Below are 22,375 nucleotides of genomic sequence, written 5' to 3'. Positions count from 1 at the left end.
CTCCCCCGAATGCAATTAGCGGGGGTAGCGGTAACTCGGTCGCATTCCCTTAGAGTTCTCAGAACCCACAGCGGTAGCGTAGGACACTTCCGTGGTACATCTAGTACGTGACCATAACAATAGGTAAACAAACCGGACGTTGAACATTCCTTGAGCAACCGACCCGTTATAAGGCGGTACTTAGGCGATATCAAGACATTTTGGACGGAGCACTGCCAGTGTGTGTATCTCTTTAATCACCAATAAATGCTGTGACACGACTTTGGCCTTTTACTTGGATCATCCACCCACCCCTACACAACAATATAAATATATTTATGTAAAAGGTATTTGAAAAAAATACGACCGCATACGAATCAAACACAGTACCGAAAAATTTATTTTAATTTTTTTTTTATTTAATAACTTAATATGCCTAAAACACGCGATGATATTTCATCGGGCACAAGCACTACTCCTTTAAGTAATGAGCTTGTCAGGAATTAAAAACTGCAGTAAGCATTTGAAGAATTTTTTATTGGAAACTCGTTGCTACGGAAATTGGCTATGAAGATCGCACAACAGTACGTTGTGCGATAAAAAAACAGCATCAGACTTGACGAATTCTTTTATCCTCCATCTCTTCACCCAGTCTAAATCCGTCTCGGCGTGCGTTGCATTGGCATTGAAAAACGTATACGGATGCATTCATAAATAAACAACGGGAGCCGCAGTTTGGCAAGCGGTGGCCGCGACTTTATCATCGCGTTCCATTCCATTCGACCCATTCGACGCTGGATTTTTGCTCGAGTCGGTAGCCTTTTTGGGTTCTACGTAGCCCAAAATGGGCAGTTGTCAATCGAGCGTGGACCCGTCCACGGTAGAGGTGCCCAGATTGCAGCAGCTGCTCGACTTGGACCCCTACCTGACCCCCTACGAGAGAGAAATCAAACGGAGGTATCTATTCCTATTTACTCCCAATGTCACCTTGAAATCGACTTGCTTCTTACGCAACGTGTCATAATAAACAACACCGCATTCTTTCGCGCCGTGTTTTCAACTGATTGGAATATATTTAAAAAAATTGGCATTTAATTCGAACGATATATCGTATGTAGCGCGCAAACTACGAACACTGCAGCCAATCGGAGCGATGCAGTGCATGCAACTTGATGGTGCGTGGCATTGTCAATTCGACTCATAAGGGAAGGTTTTGTATTTTTGTCCATTCGTGGGCATTTCAAATTTAATGTTATATTGCGGTAAATTATCAATAAATTTATAAGGGGAAACTATAGTTACAATTGTTGTTTACTTGAAATAAAACAGTACACTAAACTAATTGTCGGCAGAGTAATATATTGCTAGCTGTTAATAGTAAACAAGAGCAAAATCGAGGGCATTATAGATTCTAGGTAATGTCTCAGGGCTCTTATTTCTTATCTCTAAATCAGAGTGTTCAATAACTGGACACTGGCGAATAGCTGTATCGTATTGTTTCTCCTTTTTTTTCAATATATGAATATCGTGATTTTAGAAAGGGATTTTTTGGTATTATGCATTACAAAAAGAAGACGTGCATTCAGTTTGTATGAAGTCTCACGCGCAAATCTTTTCAAATAAAGTAATTATAGACAGGTACAACCAGAGAGATGTAATAGGAATAGAGGGGCCCTTACGAATAAATAATTGTTGTCAATTTTACGCGGCACGTCTCTTTAAATACGCTACATCGCACGGAATACAATCGGATCAATTTACTTATAAAAATGTATCCCATTTTTCAATTTTTAGTAATATAAACAAACAGAGAAGTTTTTATCGGACATACGTCGATCACCAAGCGTCAAATATGACTGATGCTATAATTATTTAGATCTGTCCGTGGATAGAATGTCACTAGACAACAATATAACACCTAAAGCCACTTCTATTAATATTGCATTCCTCTGGGTACAACACTAGTAGTGTTGTACCTGATGAAATATCGCATGGGTGTTGGCATATTAAGTTATTGAATAAAAATAAATAAATAAATGTTGGTCCTGTGTTCGATCCGCACGTGGTCGAATTTTTTTCAAATACCTTTTAAATATATATATTTATATTTAATTGTTTATTATTATTACTACATATTAACAATATAAAGCACCAATAGGAAAACAAATAAATTAATTAATTTTCAATAGACTTAGCGCCGTCTATTAGCCTAGAGGAAACATTGCTAGCAAACATTATACATATATAGAAGTTTTTTCTTTCGTTATTATATTCGTACTACATACATACATATATTCGTACATTTGGTGGCAGTGTTTTAACTGCTACGTACATATGTCGGATCGAAACAACTATTATAATACGGCGAGCGTTATCGCAGACAGACACACAGAATAGCGATATTATATATTTCGTATAAATCACATTCGTCCCTGAATGTGATATTTTCCACCTTGGGGAGCGTAGATTATCGGATGTTATTTTAACATATTTATCTGGTAACCTGCGCTCATCATTTCTTTCTTAATTTGAATGTGATGAATGAGTGGAATCTTAATCTACTCTCTTCCATTTGGGCCTCGCTGTGATTTTATTTTTTATTCATATTTTGTTGATTTATTTTACTTTTTCTTTCTCCTTTGTACATTTTATGTACTATTTTATTTGTATTATTATTTTCCTTTTGTTACTTTTTATTATTTTTTTATTCTGCTTTCTAATTTTTCTGTTTTTTTTTACTTGTATTTTCTTTGTTAAATGTAGGCCATTGTGGTGCATTAGTTTCTTCCTGTAATGCCACAATGGTCCAAAACTATTAATAATAAAAAAAAAAAAATAATAATATTTGATGATTATTTATGGCAAAGAGAGTATTTCTAATTTTAAACTCAATGACTTAATTCGAAGTTAAAGATACCCAAATGATTGCTCCCCCTATAATTAGTGAGGTTTATTGTTACAGCTTTATCATGGAGTCACAGTGGCGCTGGAATATTACTCAAATACCTAATATTGTGATATAAATTTGAAACCTCATTTTGTACCTTATAATTCAATCCGTATCTTTTCCTTATATGTATAATTCAAGTAGAGAGGCAAATTAGGTTTCGAAACTAGACATATTTAAATATTTACACCTAAATTTATACGTAAGTACATATGTATATATTGAACATGTAATATATCTCTCTATTTGCAATAAGGAGAATATAAGCTTTTTATATGTGGTCGGTTCTTTAAATTGGATATATACTCCTTCTACATTTCCAGTGTTTTACTCAAAATCTTTATATTTTTATAATAACAAGCATTTTAATATAGTCCTACTATTTTCTATTATATTGTCTGTTAAAAAGTGTGTATTTTTTAGTAATTAAGGTCCATTTAAAATGGCGTATATGTATGTACCATCAAATAAACCACAGTCACAGTCTACCGCACGCGGTGTGTAATTTCAAACCCTTTTTCTCATCGATACCCTTTCTCAGTGTTTTTAATTGTATGTTTCAATGTAAACCTATATGCACGCTATTGTTAATTTTTATTTAGAAATAAAATGATTTTGAATTTATTTTAGATACGGTTGTTTGATAGATGCATGGGAAAAAATAAACAGTTTGGAAGGAGGCATTGATTCATTCAGTCGTGGTTTTAATAAATTCGGAGTGATAATTCACGACGATAACTCGGTCACATGGCGAGAATGGGCACCGGGAGCAGAAACAGTATATCTTTACGGAGACTTCAGTGTGTATTTTTTTTCTAAACATGAACTAATTAATACTATTCGAGGCTTAAAATTGTACTCGTCAATTGTTTAGACGATTGGAGAGAAGACAGTCATCCATTCAGACGACTCGAGTATGGAAAATGGGAAATTAATTTACCGGCAGAACCAGACGGTTCATGTATCTTGAAACACATGTCAAGGGTACAGTTGCACGTCAATGGATGCTTTCCCAGAATATCACCGTGGGCCAAATACGTGAAGCCTCATGAAGATGGAATTGTTTTCCAACATCACATATACAATCCACCAGAGGTATCCGAAGTTCAAATAACAATACTTACATAAATTTGTTTTGAGATATTACGACTTTTAAAATTATTTTTAGCCATACGTTATGCAGTATCCAAAAGTACCACGACCGAAAAGCTTGCGTATATATGAGTGTCACGTCGGAATAGCAACTTCAGAGCTCCGTGTCGGCACTTATGATGAATTTAGAGAAAATATTTTACCTCGTATAAAGCGTCAAGGTTGATATTCGTAGAGCTGTATTATTGTATTGATGATTTATTATTAGAAAGATTTAAAATAATCCATTTGTAATTTATTAGGTTATAATACAATACAATTGATGGGCATTATGGAGCATGCATACTATGCATCGTTTGGCTATCAAGTCACAAGTTTCTTTGCTGCTAGTAGGTAATGAATACATTTCTGAATTTTGTGTATATAATGTGCAGGTAGTTTTTATTTTTATTTTATTTATAAAATATTTCGCAGTCGTTATGGTACTCCTTGCCAATTGAAAAGAATGGTAGATGAAGCTCACAATATGGGACTCTATGTCATGTTAGATGTAGTTCATTCACATGCTTCAAAGAATACTTTAGACGGATTGAACGAATTTGATGGAACCAAGGCGTGCTATTTCCATGACGGAGCTAAAGGCACTCACCCATTGTGGGATTCAAGACTATTTAATTATTCAGAGTAAAATATTTATTATAAATATTAATAGTAAAATTTATACATTTGTACATTATACCATATTAAATATTATACATAGATTTGAAGTACTTCGGTTCCTTTTGTCAAATCTGCGTTGGTATCAAGAGGAATACAATTTCGATGGATTCAGGTAATGCCATATTTTGAATGAATACATGTTTAATTTTATTACTTGTTTTAAACTTAATGGTTTTATATATTTTAGATTCGATGGAGTCACATCTATGCTGTATCATAGTCGGGGTGCTGGACAAGGTTTCTCTGGCCATTATGATGAATATTTCGGATTGAACGTTGATACTGAAGCTTTAGTCTATTTGATGCTTGCAAATAAACTAGTACATCATATCAATGAAAATGCAGTCACAATCGCCGAAGTAAATACTCATTATGTAATAGTATTTCCTTGATTGATAATGGAATAAGTAATATGTGTAATGAATTTTAAGGATGTGTCTGGAATGCCTGCATCCGGTCGACCCGTTGAGGAAGGTGGAACTGGATTTGACTATCGTCTCGCTATGGCTATACCAGACAAGTGGATAAAATTGCTCAAAGAGTTCAAAGATGAAGATTGGAATGTCGGTGATATTGTACACACACTTACTAATCGGCGATGGAAAGAAGGCACAGTAGCTTATGTCGAGAGTCATGATCAGGTATGGAAAGCATCTATTGTTAATGTAATTATGCATCAGAATGACGGCAGTGAGTTAATTAAAAAAAATTTCAGGCTTTAGTCGGAGATAAAACAATTGCATTTTGGCTGATGGATTCTAAAATGTACACACTCATGAGTACTACGAGTGAGTCCAATCCCATTATAAATCGAGGACTTGCTTTGCACTGTATGATAAGACTGATCACACACGCTCTCGGCGGAGAAGCCTATCTCAATTTCATGGGTAATAATTTTAATTTCTAATTCATAGCAAATGGGGGGTACAGGGCTTTTTTTTCAAACCTCTTTAAATTTTTTTTAACCCCCAAAAGGGTAGTAGAAGTAATTTTATCAAAATCGTTGAGACAGTTGTAAAATGAAATTGACAAAAATAGTATAGAATGTGCATATTTACTTATAGATTTTATTTATATACATATATTTTAGGTAACGAGTTTGGCCATCCAGAATGGTTGGATTTTCCACGAGCTGGTAATAATTCTTCATATCACTATGCTCGGAGACAGTGGAATTTGGTGGATAATGATCTGTTGAAATACAAATTTTTGAATAACTTTGATAGAGATATGAATAATTTAGAAGAGAAGTATGGATGGCTTCATACTGAACCTGTAATTATTTTATCTTGTTATTTGAATTAATTGATTGATTGATTATTTGTGTATTCAATTATGGCACTGCTTTATAGGCTTATGTATCAACAAAACACGAAGGTGATAAAGTTGTGTGTGCGGAACGAGGCGGCCTTCTGTTTGTATTCAATTTCCATCATACAAACAGTTATACAGACTATAGACTAGGTGCAAATTCTTCCGGTGATTATAAGGTTGGTGAAAACTACCGGTATTTATCATTTGATTGAATATTTAGTGCTGAAATTTGGATTTAAATGTTTCAGGTTATTTTGTCATCAGATAGTTCGATTTACGGAGGGTTTGACCGAGTCAAAGTTGACGGTATCCCTTATCCCACGCAAGGTATACCTTGGGCAAATCGCACAGATTCTATACAGGTAGAGAATTTTTTTTGGTGGTGCTTTTTATTAATATTTGATTTGCACAGCATTTCAATTACATATGTTGTATTTTTTCAGGCATATTTGCCGAGCAGGACTGCTTTGGTATTCGCTAATTATTAAATTGCTCAAGACTGGGAATGATAGTGTGTTTTGTATTTCTTGTAAAATTTACTCAAAAGTTTGAGCTGAGTCATGTTTTGTGCCATTTTAATATTTTTTTATAAAGCGAATTGTATATTTGATTTATGTGTTTTTACTATTTTTGATATTGAAATTTTTAATGCTACTTTTTTATCAGAATATTTTAAATGTAATATATTCATAGACTGTGATAATGATAGTTTTTAATCAATTGTAACACAATGAAAGTGAATTTATTCTATTGAAAATATATTTTTGTACAATTTCATTGCATTTTATTTTTACCAATGCATTATGTTTGATTAATAAGATCCAAATATTATTTTATGAAATTTAATATCATGTAATTAATATCAAATGTAATTAATCCTATCTAAATCATTATCAAATTTTACTAAGTGAAATTTCGAGGGAGAACATAATTTATGGGAAAAAATAATAAATTTAGAATGGCCCTGATATTCATACATAGTCCTTGACATGGTGGAAAAGGGTGGTTGGATAAATGCCCTCAAGGGAGCCGCAGTTGAGACATCCAAATTTTCAAAGATGCTCAAGAAGTAACGCAATAGAATTCCACAAAAAAGCGTCAAGGGGTATTTGTAGGTTGTCCGAGGGTGCTATTGCGTAAGTTCTTATTGAGCGCCTTTGAAAATTAGAATTTCTCGAAACCACACCACTATTCAGTGCATTTTTCCGGGAACCATTCATTCGTTCGTGGACAAAATTTACCTACTTTTAAACATCATATGTGTTAGAAATCATAAATAGATTCTCAATTTTATAAATCACACGGGGATTAAGATGTCCTGGGTGACCGGAAAAAGCACTCTCTAGGTGTCTAAAATTTCAAAAATGCTCAAGGAGAACTAACGCAATATAATTCCAAAAAAAATTGTCAATGGGTATTTGTATGTTATCCGAGGGTGCTAACCTTTTTTTGTGGAATTCTATTGCGTAAGTACTTTTTGAGCGCCTATGAAAATTAGGACTTCTCGAAACTGCGCTACTCTTCAGTGCAATTTAGTGCATCTTTCCGGGAACCGATGTTCGGATGTCGAAAAATCCGAATAATTGAAAAAAAAACCACATTATTTTATATATAAACCAAACATTGGCTCCAGGTGATCATTTTTGAAAATACACGCTTTGACTTATTTATTTCGTGATTTTTCATAAATTTACAATCTATGCTGCGATTCTTGGACATCGTACAATCCGCTACTTTTATTCCGTGTTAAAATGATTTATTTTGTACAAATAAATCAAAGCTATCTGTATTGTAGGAATCTAACACAACTTGTGCTATTACGAATCAAAACCAGTGATCTCATCATCGATCCTGTACAAACATGCATAATTCAAGGGCAACGTCCCCTTCGACCATTCCAGAAGAAAGAGTTCATCGCTCGATCGTAAAACGAACGAAACCCAACAGTGATGTCATCAGGCAATCGCAACACATGCCTGAAAGACATAACACGTGGCACACGTAAACACGTGGCAGTCGTTAACGCGTGGCACACGACCCCATTCTCAAACGAACGACGTCCTGGCGCTGACTATAAACCATAGCTATAAAACACGCGCCTCGAAATCAGGTCAACACGTGTCCCTAACGGGTCTACGTCACGAGCCAGAATGTGAAATGACAGAAACACAAATATCGGAAGGCAAAGATCGAAAATCGAAAGATCTTAAGTCGAAAGATCAAAAAAAAAAGGGTGCATGGTAAACGGTACATACTCACGTACATACTCAATTAATTTGCGCGAGCAGGGTACAACAGGAACAAGAGGAACAGGCTTTTCCTCCCGTATTCTGCGCGCGCACATTAATACGAGAGAAAAAGCCTGTTCCTCTTGTTCCTGTTGTATTCTGCTCGCGCAAATTAAGTGAGTACCGTTTACCATGCACCCTTTTTTTTGATCTTTCGACTTAAGATCTTTCGATTTTCGATCTTTGCCTTCCGATATTTGCGTTTTCGGTAATTTCACATTCCGGCTCGTGAGGTAGACCGGTCCCTAACACACGTGTCCTGGAAACGAAGACAAAGCATCTGCACACGGCACGCTTCAAGCCAGAACGTATATAAAGCGCCAGCTCCCAACACCAGAGTGAACCTCTGGAGTTCAACCAGCTCACTTCTCCGAAGCCCAACCTTTTCGTACATACATACAATAACCATTGTAACAATTGAATAAAAATAAACGACCCTCTTCCAAACTACACAACATGTGTTTCGTTAGGCCGGGATACGGTCAACATACCTTCACTGCCTTATAGTATTATAATCTTTTATATACGTAGTTATGGTTACAATATTTCCCTTTTTGGGTAAATTTATCATCGAATGTTCATCAAGTGAGAACACTTCTTTGTAAATCTATGTAAGTATATTTAAAAAAAATTTCAACTAAATATTACGAATTAAAAGATATTACGATGATTTTAAATATGCCAATCAACACAAATAAGAAGCAGTTAAGTATTTATTGCGATCATAAATTACAAATTCAAGTTGTCAAACGGCAGCTTTGTCAAAATGGCATCAAGAGAGGAAACAACGGCCAGTACCATCGGTTGACAGATGCGTGCGGCGCTCCGTTTCATCTGGAACCGCCCCCCAACTTTACTTCCAAACCTTCAAATTTTACGTTCACATCATCAATAAACACACCATTAGGTAATTCACATCGAGCGATCAAACGCTCCCTGGTTCACGCCATGGCGGACACGTAACTGTAACTATCGCAGCCCGTCAACTAACTTCCAAGATCATACGTCATTTTACCAACGAACCGTTCAGTAATTAATTAATTAACATACCACTGGAATGACAAACGTGTGCAATATACATGATCAAATCGCACGACCGGGTCGTGAATATTAAAAATTTGTACGATTCGCTCAGACTTGAGAATTCACCATTGGTCTACATTGAACGCGTTGCATTCTGTGGTATAGAGCAAGATAAGATTAGATCTATTTAATACAATTTTAATTGGTTTTAAGCTATTTAAATTGGCATTCTGTTATAAAATCATTGTTGTTTTTGCATTTGCATTGTTTGTATGGCTCATATTGACTAAATTTTCTTCATATAATATTAAACAATTGAAAATCTATTAATCACACTTCTTTTGTTGAATTTTTTAATTAAAATTTAAATTGCAAATAAAAGTGAAAGTTAGAACATATACGAGTCTTTTCTTTTCGACTTTCATACATAATTGTTTTCTGAAGGTTGAATGCGTAAAAGTAGAGCAAATCTATCATTTATTTATATATATATATTATATATACTATGAGGTATTATATATGCAGGTTGATTATATATTTCCATCATTTTCAAATGTTGTTAATACTTAATTTATGTTATTGATTATCAATTTGCATTCTATTGAAGTCTTGTATTGACTGTATAAAGGTATTCATTTGACATGGTTTTTTGAATCTAACTTATACGAGAACTCTATATGTTGATACCGGAATATGTACATTTCATTTTCAGATAGCACAATTTTAAATATGTCGGACATAGATCAATGGATAGAATTGGCGAAGACGTGCAAATATCTGCCGGAGGAAGACTTGAGAGAGTTGTGTCGGATGGTGAGCGATCTGCTCCTGGAAGAGGCGAACGTTCACGCGGTACAAACGCCGGTCACAGTATGCGGAGATATCCACGGACAAGTATGCAAATTTGTGCTGTTCGTCTTGCACGATAACGGATCATTATATATGCATGTAAAAAACGTTTCAGTTTTACGACTTGGAAGAGTTGTTCCGGACCGGAGGCCAGGTTCCCGACACCAACTACATTTTCATGGGAGACTTTGTCGACAGAGGATACTACAGTCTTGAAACCCTCACTAGGCTAATGACACTCAAAGTGAAATATCCTAGCAGGTGTGATATTGTACAATTGTGAAAATTCGCACATTATCTTTGCTTTGTATTGAGTTTTGTCTTTATTTTTAGAATTACCCTCCTGAGAGGCAATCACGAGTGTCGTCAGATCACTCAAGTTTACGGATTCTACGACGAATGCCTGACCAAATATGGAAACGCCAACGCTTGGAAAGACTGCTGCAAAGTATTCGATTTAATGACCGTTGCTGCTGTACGTATCGGTTCAAAACTTTGACTCAGTTTCTATACAGAGACATTATTATTTTAGGTTTTTATTTGAATGTGTACTTTCAGCTTATAGACGATGTCGTACTGTGTGTTCACGGTGGTCTTAGTCCCGACCTGCGAACGTTAGACCTCATAAGATGTATACAAAGGAACCAGGATATTCCTCAGAAAGGACCGTTTTGCGACCTCGTCTGGTCGGATCCGGAAGACGTCGAAACTTGGTATATCAATCGTCTCGTTTAGTAGTTGGAAATCTTGTACTTTTGAATGTAAATCGATTCCATTTTAGGAAGGTGAGTCCGAGAGGAGCTGGTTGGCTGTTCGGCGAAAGTATTACAAAAGAGTTTATGGAAGTAAATAATTTAAATCTTATATGCAGGGCACATCAGTTAGTAGATGAAGGTGAGCATTGAAACGGAAGCGTCGATCGTTTTGTGTTTCGAGACGTTGATCTTTGATTGTGGTTTCAGGTTTCAAATTTATGTTCGACAATCTGTTAGTGACCGTTTGGTCGGCGCCTAATTATTGTTACCGTTGTGGAAACGTCGCTGCAATACTCGACATCAAGACGGCCACCACGCACGAGGCCAAGATTTTCAAAGAGGTCAGCATGGAGGATAGGGTGATCCCTTCGAAATTCGTCACGCCGTATTTCCTTTAGCAAAAATCTTACAAATATAGCATTCGTTCGTTATTATTATTATTATATATTATATATAAATTCCATATCAATTGTATTTATGCAATATATGTATATGTAAATATATATATTTGCTAATGTTAATATTAAATGTACATATGTTGCGATAACGTGTGATATGTATATTTGAAGTAAACGTGCATTTTTTACAAGACAGGATACGATCGCTTCTTATTTATTCAAAACCTATATACAGTATTCCAAAACACAACTTCTTTCTCGAAACAATAAAAAATAGTATATGTAATATACCCTCGCCAATGAAATACCTTTTTTTCTTCTTATATACATACACCTGTTTCGGTTTAAATAATATTTTAGGTCTGCCTGAATGGGGTTCTTACATTGTATTAAAAACTATCATACATTTGATAGGTAAATTTGCTCTTTTATTTTTTTTATTGTACTTCTAACCATACTAGCATACATAATTCATATTAGCATTATAATTCATATAACCATACTAGCAGTACGAAAAGTATTCTTTGGTACATTTTATATGGACACATTCATGTCTTATTGTGGCGTAGATGTAGCAATAGTAAAATCTATTCATACTGTTGCGTAGGGGTGGGTTCAGGATCCAAATGAAAGGCCAAAGTCGCTTCACAGCATTTATTCAACGATCCCAGAGGTCCACACGGAGCCACCGTTCACTCCAGAATAATCTGATCTACCATGTGAACCTCCTTCTAAAGGACAAGTTGCACAGCACAGCTTCCCCAATCCATTAATGTGTCTATTGTCTAGGCACGCAACGATCTACTCTGGCGAGTCTATTGTTTACGCACGCATTCACCCGGGTCTGTGAGAGTCCCGTTAGCTTAATCTGGGGTCTCTATTGTTCACACACGAATGCACTTAGACAGTGGAAACTCTCTCTCATGTTCTCACTTTACAATACTATACAGTAGTACACGTCATTGTAACGTATCTAGCAAAGCTGATCTTCTTGGTGGAAATATTCGCGAATATTTCGTCATAGTAGCGAGTGCACGCCCACTATCGAAGGTGGGCATGCGCATATGAGTATTTTTTGAAAACGTCATGTTGTGATAATATTGACTCGACGATACAACGCAAGCAACACTATGCCATATCGACGCTCTGTAATGTATGCATATGTAAGCCGTTTTTGCCTTGCACTCGGCCAAACTTGTGTTGCTGTATGGTATTGTTGCGTAAGGGTGGGTGGAGGATCTAAGTAAAAGGCCAAAGCCGTGTCACAGCATTTATTGGCGATTCAGGAGATACACGCACTGGCAGTGCTTCGTCCAGAATGCCTGGATATCAGAGAGATGTAATAAGAATAGAGGGGCCCTTACGAATAAATAGTTGTTGTTAATTTTACGCGGTACGTCTCTATAAATACGCCACATCGCACGGAATACAATCGGATCAATTTACTTATAAAAATGTATCCCATGTTGTTTATTGTGTTTTTGAATGTATTGTGCAATTTTTACCGATGCTTGCCCATCTTGCGAGTAATATAAACAAACAGAGAAGTTTTTATCGGACATACGTCGAGCACCAAGCGTCAAATACGACTGAAATTATTTATATCTGTCCGTGGACAGAATGTCACTTGACAACAAAAGAACACCTAAAGCCACTTCTATTAATATTACATTTCTCTGCTTGATATGGTAAGTACGTCCTTATAAAGTACAGGTCGCTCAGTGCATCTTCATCGACACGTTTGTTTATCTATTGTTATAGTCACTCTCGCGCAGTCAGTCCTGAGAACTCTAGCGGGAAGTGACTGGGTGCCGGCACCGACCGCTAAGTCCATCCATTGTTTAGCCGACTTGCACTTAGTCTGGAGATAATCCTCGAAACCAATTATAACGGTCGCACAGTGTCAGGGATGCGCTGTCTCACGCTCATCTGGATTCTGGGAAATGGCGGGGATGCCACTCGGCCTAATCCGATTGCATTTAACCGACAGCTCCTTTTTACGCATACGTCACAGTATGAATAGAAACTGTCGTTTACGTGACCTATTGTGCTGTGCTGTAGAGGTGAATTGCTGGATAGTATGAATAGATCTTTAACATCATAAATGAGCGTTGAAACATGTGAAAATAGTATAATACTTTGCGGGGTGTATAATTCTTATATATTATTAAATGGATTGGTGATATAAGTTATATCAAAGTATATGAACTCTTACAATTCCGTTGTTTAAGTAATATAGTAAGGTTCGTCATTCGTTTGGCGACATTGTTATATCTTAGGTAAGTAGTTAACATCAACAAATATGAGTTTTAGAAGGACGAATTGGAAAGGAAGATGTTTTAGAGCAGCTTGAGTTGGATGAAGATATTACACTTGGAAGAGATGTAATAACTTTTTTATCAAAACTGAAAAATTGATATATGAATATACTATATAACCAATAGATAAAAAGCATTTTTGATATAATGATTGATATTTTTATCAGTTCCATTGGATATATACATAATACTGAATTTTGTATTATATTAGTTCATTTTCTCGATAAGGATACTAAAAAATACACCAAATACATAAGATGGACTGTTTTTTTTTTAATAATATTTACAGAAAATCATTACATAATGAATTTTTTCAAATCTAATATAGCGATTTCATGTTCCAATCGAATCAAACAGTATTTAACACGAGAGATGTTTATCTACGGAAAATCATATTGAAAACATCCACACACAAAAATAATACATCTGTATGAACTATCCTATCTATAAATTAAATTGGAAATTATCGCGGTATACATACACGATATTCGAAAACAATTTGTAAATGGCTATTTTTTTTCTATATTAATCAAAATTTTGTGTGCACGTATGTTGGATAGATAATAAATAATATTTTAGATGGAATTCGGCTAAACATTTCAGCGTTATCATTTACTTCTTGGATGGCTTAAATTTGAAGTAGATTATGAGGCCGGCAAGTACTGCGTATGTGGCTTTGGCGACCTGAAATTATTAATACAAGCGTATAATATGATTTGTGTGAAAATTTTGAATATATATAACGAATCGGTACGATCATACATTCGCTCGGCCTCGCATAGTTTCACCGTTGAACATCCCCCCCAATCCTTTGGGTACTGTTGCTTGCGGTGGGTCAGCTCCAGCCATTTTCTACAATAAAAGATTAGTATTAAATTCAATAAATACTAGAAAGATAATGAGACATAACCTACACTTTGGCCGAAATATAAAACATTTCATGACGTTTTCCTTCAAATCAATATACATATAATAATTAAATAACAATAATCAAATCAGTTTAATGATATGAAGAAATATAGATTTAAGGGAAAAAATGTTACACAATTGTGATCTGTCAATTTTGAGCGTCAATTCGTGTCAAAATATTGAATCAATAGAAGGGATTTTTGATGAAGTATCTTAATGTTTAATGTTTTACGGGTTTTCTAGACCGGAAGTGGGCATGTGACAGTGTCTACTTACGTCCGGTTGAGGAGATATCCGTAGAACTCAAGATCACAATTATGTAAGGTCGAACAGTGTTACCAACTCATTTTTTAGGTTATCTGTCTAGTCGTTTCATAATGGCTATAAAATATTTTATACATTTTTAAAATTGCTCAAAATGTTTATGTAGTAATAATTACGAATATATTATAAGATTGGAAAAAAAATAGATTTATATTATATTAGTAATTAAAGGGGGAAGTACTGTGGCGTAAATAAATATGATTTGGTAATTTCTTTTAACCTAGAAATAGAACTTGATAATTATAATAATAAATATAATTTGATATAATAAATAATCTCAAAATATTCACGAGGATGTGATTTTTGTAATCTGACAAATTACACCGAGCAACAAAAAAATCACTTCACAACAATACGCGACCAAATATTGTTTGTATGAAATTTTATGAGACATATTGCACTGCGCGACAGTCGCATGACGTAGAACGACGGTAAACGGACTAATAGTCATATGCAAACCAGTCACAGGACAACCGGTCGCTCTAGATCGGTCACACGTGATCACCCGTCACACTAAAACTGGTCACGAGAAAACTGGTCACACCCTTAAATCGGTCAATCAGTTTTCTCGTGACCGATTTTAGGGTGTGGCGGCTCGCTTATACGACATGGTCGAGTTTGGTTGCCTTCCTGCGAGTGGGGACCAACCCGGCTGGGTTCGGAGAGCCACTACTCACTCTGTCTTCAGCTGTCATATAATAAACACGTGCATTAACATGCCGGTCGTCTCATTCGTTCATCCCCCATAAGGGTGTGACCAGTTTTCTCGTGACCAGTTTTAGTGTGACGGGTGATCACGTGTGACCGATCTAGAGCGACCGGTTGTCCTGTGACCGGTTCACATTTGACTAGTAATCACCGAACCAGAACGACACCTTGCGTCAAAGTTGACTTTTCGACCAACTTTGACGCAAGGTGTCGTTGAGTGGGGGGTTGCCTTGCGACAATTATTCTCCTTCTTCATATCGTGACTTTGAAATAGCATGTAGCCATAATCTTTTGGGTTTTCTCGATTGTTCTTCTTTTTCGCATATCAAAGATACTATGGAGGATGAACGAATGAGACGACTGGCATGTTAATGCACGTGTTTATTATATGACAGCTGAAGACAGAGTGAGTAGTAGCTCTCCGAACCCAGCCGGGTTGGTCCCCACTCGCAGGAAGGCAACCAAACTCGACCATGTCGTATAAGCGAGCCGCCACATCACTCCCCCCCCAGCATCAGTGATACCAAAATTACAAAGAAACAAATTTTACAAAAGAAAAAAAAATTGTTGTTACACAAAGAGAAAAAATTATTACGTGGGGAGAAAAAAAAATGTTGACGTGGGTCATCCGCTGTGTACATAGGTGTACCGCCCTGAATGGTCGGTAGATTCGAGGGCGGTGACGTCGCGAGCAGGACGGTGGGTGGTCCGATGGTCGCGCGATGCGATGCTGCGGCGGCGGCGCTCTTCCGAGGCTGATGTCGGTTGGTGGGGCGGCGGGGGCGGCAGGGGCATCGATGTGGTTGATGATACTCCGAGCTGGACTGTGAGTCGTTGTGGCTCGTGGAGGTGTTGTAGCGCTACCGCCCGTCTCGGCGTGACGACGCTCGTGGGGACGGACGGGGCCTTGATGATGATGATGATGATGATGGTGCTGAGGTGGTGTATGTCTTGTGGTGCTGGATGACCGTTCTATGTGTAGTGGATCGCGCATGACTCCACATCCAGCTGTCAAGATCGTCGTCTCATTCGCTCCCCCATTTTTTAAAAGCACCTGTCGTCGACGTTGTGGCTGGACGTCGGTAGGTAGGTAGGTAGGTAGGTAGCCGTGTCTGCTCGTTTATTGTCACCCGCGGGCCGCGACGCGTGTTGATGGCGATGGGGGCGCGGCGGGTAGCTTCTCCCGCCTGACTCGGCGAGGCAGGGATGAGCGGCATGGGATGAGCGGCATGTTGAAATTGATCGAGGCTGCGTGGCTCGATGTCGGGGGTCACCAGTATGGAGGATGAACGAATGAGACGACTGGCATGTTAATGCACGTGTTTATTATATGACAGCTGAAGACAGAGTGAGTAGTAGCTCTCCGAACCCAGCCGGGTTGGTCCCCACTCGCAGGAAGGCAACCAAACTCGACCATGTCGTATAAGCGAGCCGCCACAATACTATAAGGGTCTGGCCGCACTATACGACAACCGAACGATCCTTCACTTCACAACAGTGTGCGACAATATTAGGTAAACCGCACTTGAACGACAGATTATGTCAATTATTCGTTCGATACCTTAGAGCAAAATGAACGAAACGGACGCTATTATGAAGTGTCGGATCGCTGTTGTGAAGTGTCGGATCGCTCGGTTGTCGTATAGTGCGGTCAGATCTTAAGGCCTGTCGCACACACGGCCACTCGCCACCGCCACAAGCTGCGGAATGCATTTCTCATAGAGTTTGTATGGGATGCCCATAGATATATAATACACATAGATGGGCCTTGACTTGTGATTTTGGTCGGAGATCTTGTCGCCACTAACTGAGGGGTACGGGGGGTTTAACTAGCGGAGAAGTTGGGGAAAAAAAGGTTTTTTTCCCTACGACGCAGCGGTCGGCGTTTTTTTCACTTCCCCGCTAGTTAAACCCCTCGCACCCCTCAGTTAGTGACGACAAGATCTCCGCAATCGACCTTTCCTACTTAGAACCTAACTACCTACTGAGAGATAGTGTGCATGCGCCATGTATTTTGCATGCGCCAAAAGAGAGACCAGTATAAAGCGTGAGGGCGGATCTATGTATTATACATCTATGGGGATGCCCGCAAACACGGCGACGGGTCACTCGCCACTCGCTTCACGCTGCGGAATGCATTTATCATAGAGTTTGTATGGGATGCCCGCAAACACAACCGAGCGCAGCCACCGGTGGCGAACAAAAGTGGCCGTGTGTGCGACACGAAAAAATGTATGGAAATGTGTGCGACAAACAAGTTGACGGGTGTGGCATATCCCATATACCTGCATGCATTGGTCTGGTCGCCCTTCAACCAAGTCGTTTGCAAGTCGCACGGTGCGGCCCGGCCCAGTATCCACCTTCATAATAAAAATCGCCCCTCGCAACTTTTAAAACAACTCAACAATCCGACACAATTACCCCCATAACAGATTGCCACAATGGCACAATGCAAACAGCTTGCATGATTTATGACGCTTTTAAAAGACTTCAGACAACAATTTTATACATTTTATTAGATCTCTACTTAACAGAATGATGAAAACTTTCTAAAGGACCATTTCACAACGAAGGAGCATGGCTGTAAACTGCGTTTAAATTAGACCTAGTGATGTTGTGACCATATTATACTTTTGACGGTTGGTGTGGCCTTTCTCGCGGTTCGGTGATTACAGGCCACAAAGCACTGGTCACCAAGAATGATGGAGTGTAGACTTTGTCTCTGTTCTACTCCAGCTGCATCTTCCACCCACATCTATGACAATCCAGAGTCATTAGTTCAACATATTAAAACTAGCTGTCGGCTACAAGTCAGTTATATTATAGTTATCTTTAAATCATGTCATACTGTCGATACTTATTGTTATATGCTTTGATCTATTGTTTAGGTTGAAAGGGATGATGGGTTGCCAAGTATTATATGTCACCCATGTGAAAATAATCTGAGGCTGTTGAGCGATTTTAGAAACATTTGTATAAATAATGAAGAAATGCAGAAACTGAAGTTGGTCGAATATGTGTGTATTAAAACGGAAGAAATTATGCTGGACGATATGAAATATGAAAATGAGGATATTGAATCGGAAGCCAACATTCTAGAAGAAAGCGATCCACTGGTAAAATTATTACTATTATAAAAATATTAAATTAAATATGTACATTAACATTTTATAGTCATTGTTTTATTTTAGTTACACAAAGGAAAAGCTTCATCATGCGATAGCATGAAAGATACTGAACTTCCAACTGAAAATGTATATGCAAACAAATCTGAACGGAACCATAACAATAGTCAGAAATCATTTCTTGATGGAACTAATTTAGTTAAAAATTCTCGAAGTAAGGAAAAGCTGTTGATATGTGATCTTTGTTCAAAGTCATTTCGTTACAAATCTTCTCTCATACGTCATATCAATTTTCACTACGGTATTAAACCGTACCAATGCGAAATCTGCTTAAAATCATTCACAATCGAAGCCTTTCTCAGAGAACACATGAAATCTCACCCTGGCGTTAAACTGTACAAATGTAACCTTTGTCTAAAATCGCTTACCACTAAAATTAGCTTGAAAGAACACATGAATTCTCACAACGACACGAATCCATACAAATGTTCAATCTGTGTAAAATCGTTTAAATCTCAAAGCTATTATTATAAACACGTCAAATCACACACCGAAGTAAAACCACACAAATGTGACACTTGTTCGAAATCGTTCTTTTTTCAATACACACTTGCGAAGCATATAAATTCTCAGCATGAGATAAAACACGAATGTGACATCTGCTTAAAGTCATTTTCTTCGAAGTCTTACTGCTTGAAACACATGCAGACTCACACTGCAGTGAGAGAATCACACACATGTGACATTTGTTTAAAATCTTTCATCACTAAAACTACCTTTGTGGAACACATGAATTCTCACAACGGGATAAAACTGCACTGTTGCGAAATCTGCTCGGAATCGTTTGCCTCTAAATACTTTCTCGGCAAACATATGAAATCTCACGCCGGATTGTCTCACGTCGGTTCGAAACTTCTATCTAGGATAAAATCATACGTTTGCGAACTCTGCTCAAAGTCATTCACATCTAAACCTTCGCTAGTGGAGCATATGAACTCGCACAACGGTATAAAGCCGTATAAATGCGTAATTTGCTCACTATCGTTCACTCATAAGAGCAGCCTCGGCAAACATGTGAAAATTCACACTGGGAAAAGACCGCACCAGTGTCACATTTGCTTGAAAACTTTCATCACAAAACCTAGACTCGTCCAACATATGAATACTCACGTCAAGATAAAATCATCCGCTTTGAATTGCAAAGTTTGCGCAAAATCTTTCGCTAACAAGTACACTCTTACGAACCACATGAGATGTCACACCGGAGAGACACCTTACAAGTGCAATATCTGTTTAAAAGAATTTGCCTTCAAATCTAACATCGTATATCATATGAAATGTCACGATAGAGTGAAAGAAATGCACAAATGTGAGATCTGCTTAAAATCGTTCACTAACAAATCCGAGCTTGCCGAACACACTAGCGATGGAATTTGTAAAGAAAAGCAAAATTTACGAGAAGTTAAATATGTAGTGCAATGTTTGGACAAGTCTGGACCTGTCTAAAAGGCGAGACAGGTTTCGGCCGTGTCGAGATAATAGCCCAGTCTCTAGCTATCTGCCTTTTAACCGTTTGCCCGCGGCCGTCTTCTATGGAAGCTTTGGGCGACAAGTCTGTAGCGCGGCTGTCTTCCATAGAATTTCTGAACTTTGCACGGGATTTTGAGGCTTATATGCGCCTATTTCAACTGTTTTAAGGTTCAAAATTGGTTGAATATATTACTGAGAGTTGAATGCCATCTATTCAATTGGCTTAAAATGAATATATACCAGTCAAAAATTAGTTTTTTGTGGAACCATACTGAAACCTCGTTTATGTGACGTCACGTCTTCATACAATTATGAAGAATGATTATTTGACAATTAATCCAAAACCACGAGATATATTAGGTATTTTATTGTTTAAAATAATACTTTATGTGGTAATTAACATATCTGGTTACTTGAGTAAATATTAAAATCTGTATTTAAGGTCGAAAACTCGATTGCCAAATTCGCGAAAAAGGTGCCGCGTACAGGGCTTGTTTCGCTATATTTATTGCCGCGGGCAAAGGGTTAAAGTCTCGAGCGAGCGGCTGTCTTATGCAAACCTCCCGAATCAGACCAATAAATGATGTGAAGCGATTTTGGCCTTTCATTTGGATCCCAAACCCACCCCTATTTTGATTTTTAAATGCTTTTTATTATTACTAAATTATGTTCACAATACATCTTATATCTATTTTAATAGCTACTGATCTACTGATCATTTTCTATTTTACAATTTTAATTTAATTTTGTTAGTAATCATAGTATTATATTATTCTAATGTGAATATGTACAGCGTAATAGGAAAAAAAGCTCAAAAACCTATAAACCCACCCCTATGAAACGGTAGTAAACAACCAGCGGTATTGCTCGGTGGTTGGGCTTTTGCCTAGCACCGAGAGGCGCCGGTTCGGTCCTTTGAGTTGACCTCGATTGAAAAGAATTTATTCTGAGTATATCTGTAATGCAGCTGGTCAGACTTGGATGTTTGTGCTCCAGGTCGATCGTTTCCTATCAGAGTTTGTTCTGATTTCATTGCTAAAAAGGTTCCTCGATTAAATTGGCTAAAAACCTTCCTACCTACTATGTCACCACTATTTGAAAGTGATTAATGCACAATAAAATTAATATACAAGTGAAAATTCATAGTTGTCTCGTTAATTTCGAGTTTCCAGTGTCTCGTAATTCAGCGACTTACGTAATAAAAATGCTGCATGGTTTGTAATTGGCCAGGAAGGCGCATTGGGGTTTACCTATTAGGCCTACCTGGTATATATGTATATAGTAAAATAATATTTATCTGGTAACCTGCGCTCATCATTATTTTCTTAATTTAAATGTGATGTATGAGTGGAATCTTAATCTACTGTTATCCATTTGGGCCTCGCTGTGATTTTATTTTTTATTTATATTTTGTTTTGTGTTATTTTACTTTTTTTTTTCTTTCTCCTTATGTACATTTTTATGACTATTTTTCTTTTGTTCAATATGAAACTAAGAATGTGATTTGTGGATTTTATTTTTGATTTTTACACTTTGTTCATTTTTTTTTCTTATGTATTATTTTTCTTGTTACTTTTTTATTTTATTTTATCATGTTTGTCTGCTTTTGCTTTTTATTTTATATTTTACTTATTTTATCTTTGTATTTTACTTATTTCATCTTTGTTTTTCTTCTGTATCAAATGTAGGCCATTTTTGCGCATTAGGTTCTTCCTGTAATGTCTCAATGGTTTTGCAAATTGGAAATCTGGGTGACGTCTATGTAGTCTATAGTTTTATACATAGATTGCGGTAGTAAAATAAAATTATTGGTATTTTTATTCAAAATAATAATTTATATATCTTAATATTATATACAAAACTAAAAAAGAGGTTAGTTTTTAAAAAACTTTTTTTACCGATGCTTGCGCATCTTGTTAGTGATTTTTTAAATTCCTTTGTTTTTTATATTTTGAAAATCGCCATTATTTCTATTACTAACAAATTCATACGTCCGCAAGAAAAGCTAATCTTACTGAAATAGTTGAAAAGTTAGAGTCGGAGTCGAAGCATAAGGTAAAAGTCAGAGTCAGAGTCGGTAAATTTTGAGGTGACTC

The 22,375-nt window shown here is 37.0% G+C and overlaps 4 protein-coding genes across 6 annotated transcripts in view; 3 read left to right on the top strand and 1 right to left on the bottom strand.

Moving 5' to 3' along the window:
* The window catches only part of LOC143909790 (uncharacterized), a 743,449-nt gene that overhangs the window by 637,294 nt on the left and 83,780 nt on the right, over positions 1 to 22,375 (bottom strand). The gene's annotated exons all lie outside the window — the stretch shown is intronic.
* On the top strand, positions 573 to 6,827 carry AGBE (1,4-alpha-glucan-branching enzyme). Its single transcript, XM_077427996.1, has 14 exons — positions 573 to 936; positions 3,557 to 3,726; positions 3,801 to 4,021; positions 4,095 to 4,239; positions 4,321 to 4,411; positions 4,493 to 4,702; positions 4,779 to 4,850; positions 4,926 to 5,097; positions 5,170 to 5,379; positions 5,454 to 5,625; positions 5,829 to 6,013; positions 6,091 to 6,228; positions 6,301 to 6,414; positions 6,496 to 6,827. The coding sequence occupies exons 1-14, from the start codon at positions 824 to 826 to the stop codon at positions 6,538 to 6,540; spliced, it is 2,058 nt and encodes a 685-aa protein (XP_077284122.1). The 5' UTR covers positions 573 to 823; the 3' UTR covers positions 6,541 to 6,827.
* On the top strand, positions 9,140 to 11,564 carry PpV (Protein phosphatase V). The gene is made up of 7 exons (XM_077446829.1): positions 9,140 to 9,247; positions 10,076 to 10,257; positions 10,328 to 10,473; positions 10,546 to 10,687; positions 10,771 to 10,925; positions 10,994 to 11,106; positions 11,175 to 11,564. The coding sequence occupies exons 2-7, from the start codon at positions 10,093 to 10,095 to the stop codon at positions 11,363 to 11,365; spliced, it is 912 nt and encodes a 303-aa protein (XP_077302955.1). The 5' UTR covers positions 9,140 to 9,247; positions 10,076 to 10,092; the 3' UTR covers positions 11,366 to 11,564.
* LOC143909749 (uncharacterized) lies at positions 18,217 to 20,874 on the top strand. 2 transcript variants are annotated; one of them, XR_013260372.1, is made up of 4 exons: positions 18,232 to 18,434; positions 18,513 to 18,740; positions 18,816 to 20,639; positions 20,722 to 20,872. XR_013260372.1 is itself a non-coding variant. In XM_077427907.1 (3 exons), exons 1-3 carry the CDS (start codon positions 18,324 to 18,326, stop codon positions 20,253 to 20,255), a joined length of 1,779 nt encoding a protein of 592 aa, XP_077284033.1. In that variant the 5' UTR covers positions 18,217 to 18,323; the 3' UTR covers positions 20,256 to 20,874. The 2 variants fall into 2 exon arrangements, 1 of the variants encoding a protein (XP_077284033.1); XM_077427907.1 differs by having other exon boundaries at positions 18,217 to 18,434; positions 18,816 to 20,874.

The sequence above is a fragment of the Arctopsyche grandis genome, chromosome 3 (genome assembly GCF_051622035.1).
Source record: "Arctopsyche grandis isolate Sample6627 chromosome 3, ASM5162203v2, whole genome shotgun sequence".
In the NCBI taxonomy this organism is placed as follows: Eukaryota; Metazoa; Arthropoda; class Insecta; order Trichoptera; family Hydropsychidae; genus Arctopsyche; species Arctopsyche grandis.
This window is presented reverse-complemented; position numbering and strand designations above follow the sequence as displayed.

Coding starts and splice junctions, on each gene's coding strand:
- LOC143909749 (XM_077427907.1), top strand. CDS start 18,324: ATGATGGAGTGTAGACTTTGTCTCTGTTCTACTCCAGCTGCATCTTCC. Junction 18,435..18,512: donor AAACTAGCTGTCGGCTACAA/GTCAGTTATATT, acceptor TCTATTGTTTAG/GTTGAAAGGGATGATGGGTT. Junction 18,741..18,815: donor TAGAAGAAAGCGATCCACTG/GTAAAATTATTA, acceptor GTTTTATTTTAG/TTACACAAAGGAAAAGCTTC.
- AGBE (XM_077427996.1), top strand. CDS start 824: ATGGGCAGTTGTCAATCGAGCGTGGACCCGTCCACGGTAGAGGTGCCC. Junction 4,851..4,925: donor TACAATTTCGATGGATTCAG/GTAATGCCATAT, acceptor TATATATTTTAG/ATTCGATGGAGTCACATCTA. Junction 5,380..5,453: donor ATGTCGAGAGTCATGATCAG/GTATGGAAAGCA, acceptor AAAAAATTTCAG/GCTTTAGTCGGAGATAAAAC.
- PpV (XM_077446829.1), top strand. CDS start 10,093: ATGTCGGACATAGATCAATGGATAGAATTGGCGAAGACGTGCAAATAT. Junction 10,258..10,327: donor GCGGAGATATCCACGGACAA/GTATGCAAATTT, acceptor AAAACGTTTCAG/TTTTACGACTTGGAAGAGTT. Junction 10,688..10,770: donor ATTTAATGACCGTTGCTGCT/GTACGTATCGGT, acceptor GTGTACTTTCAG/CTTATAGACGATGTCGTACT.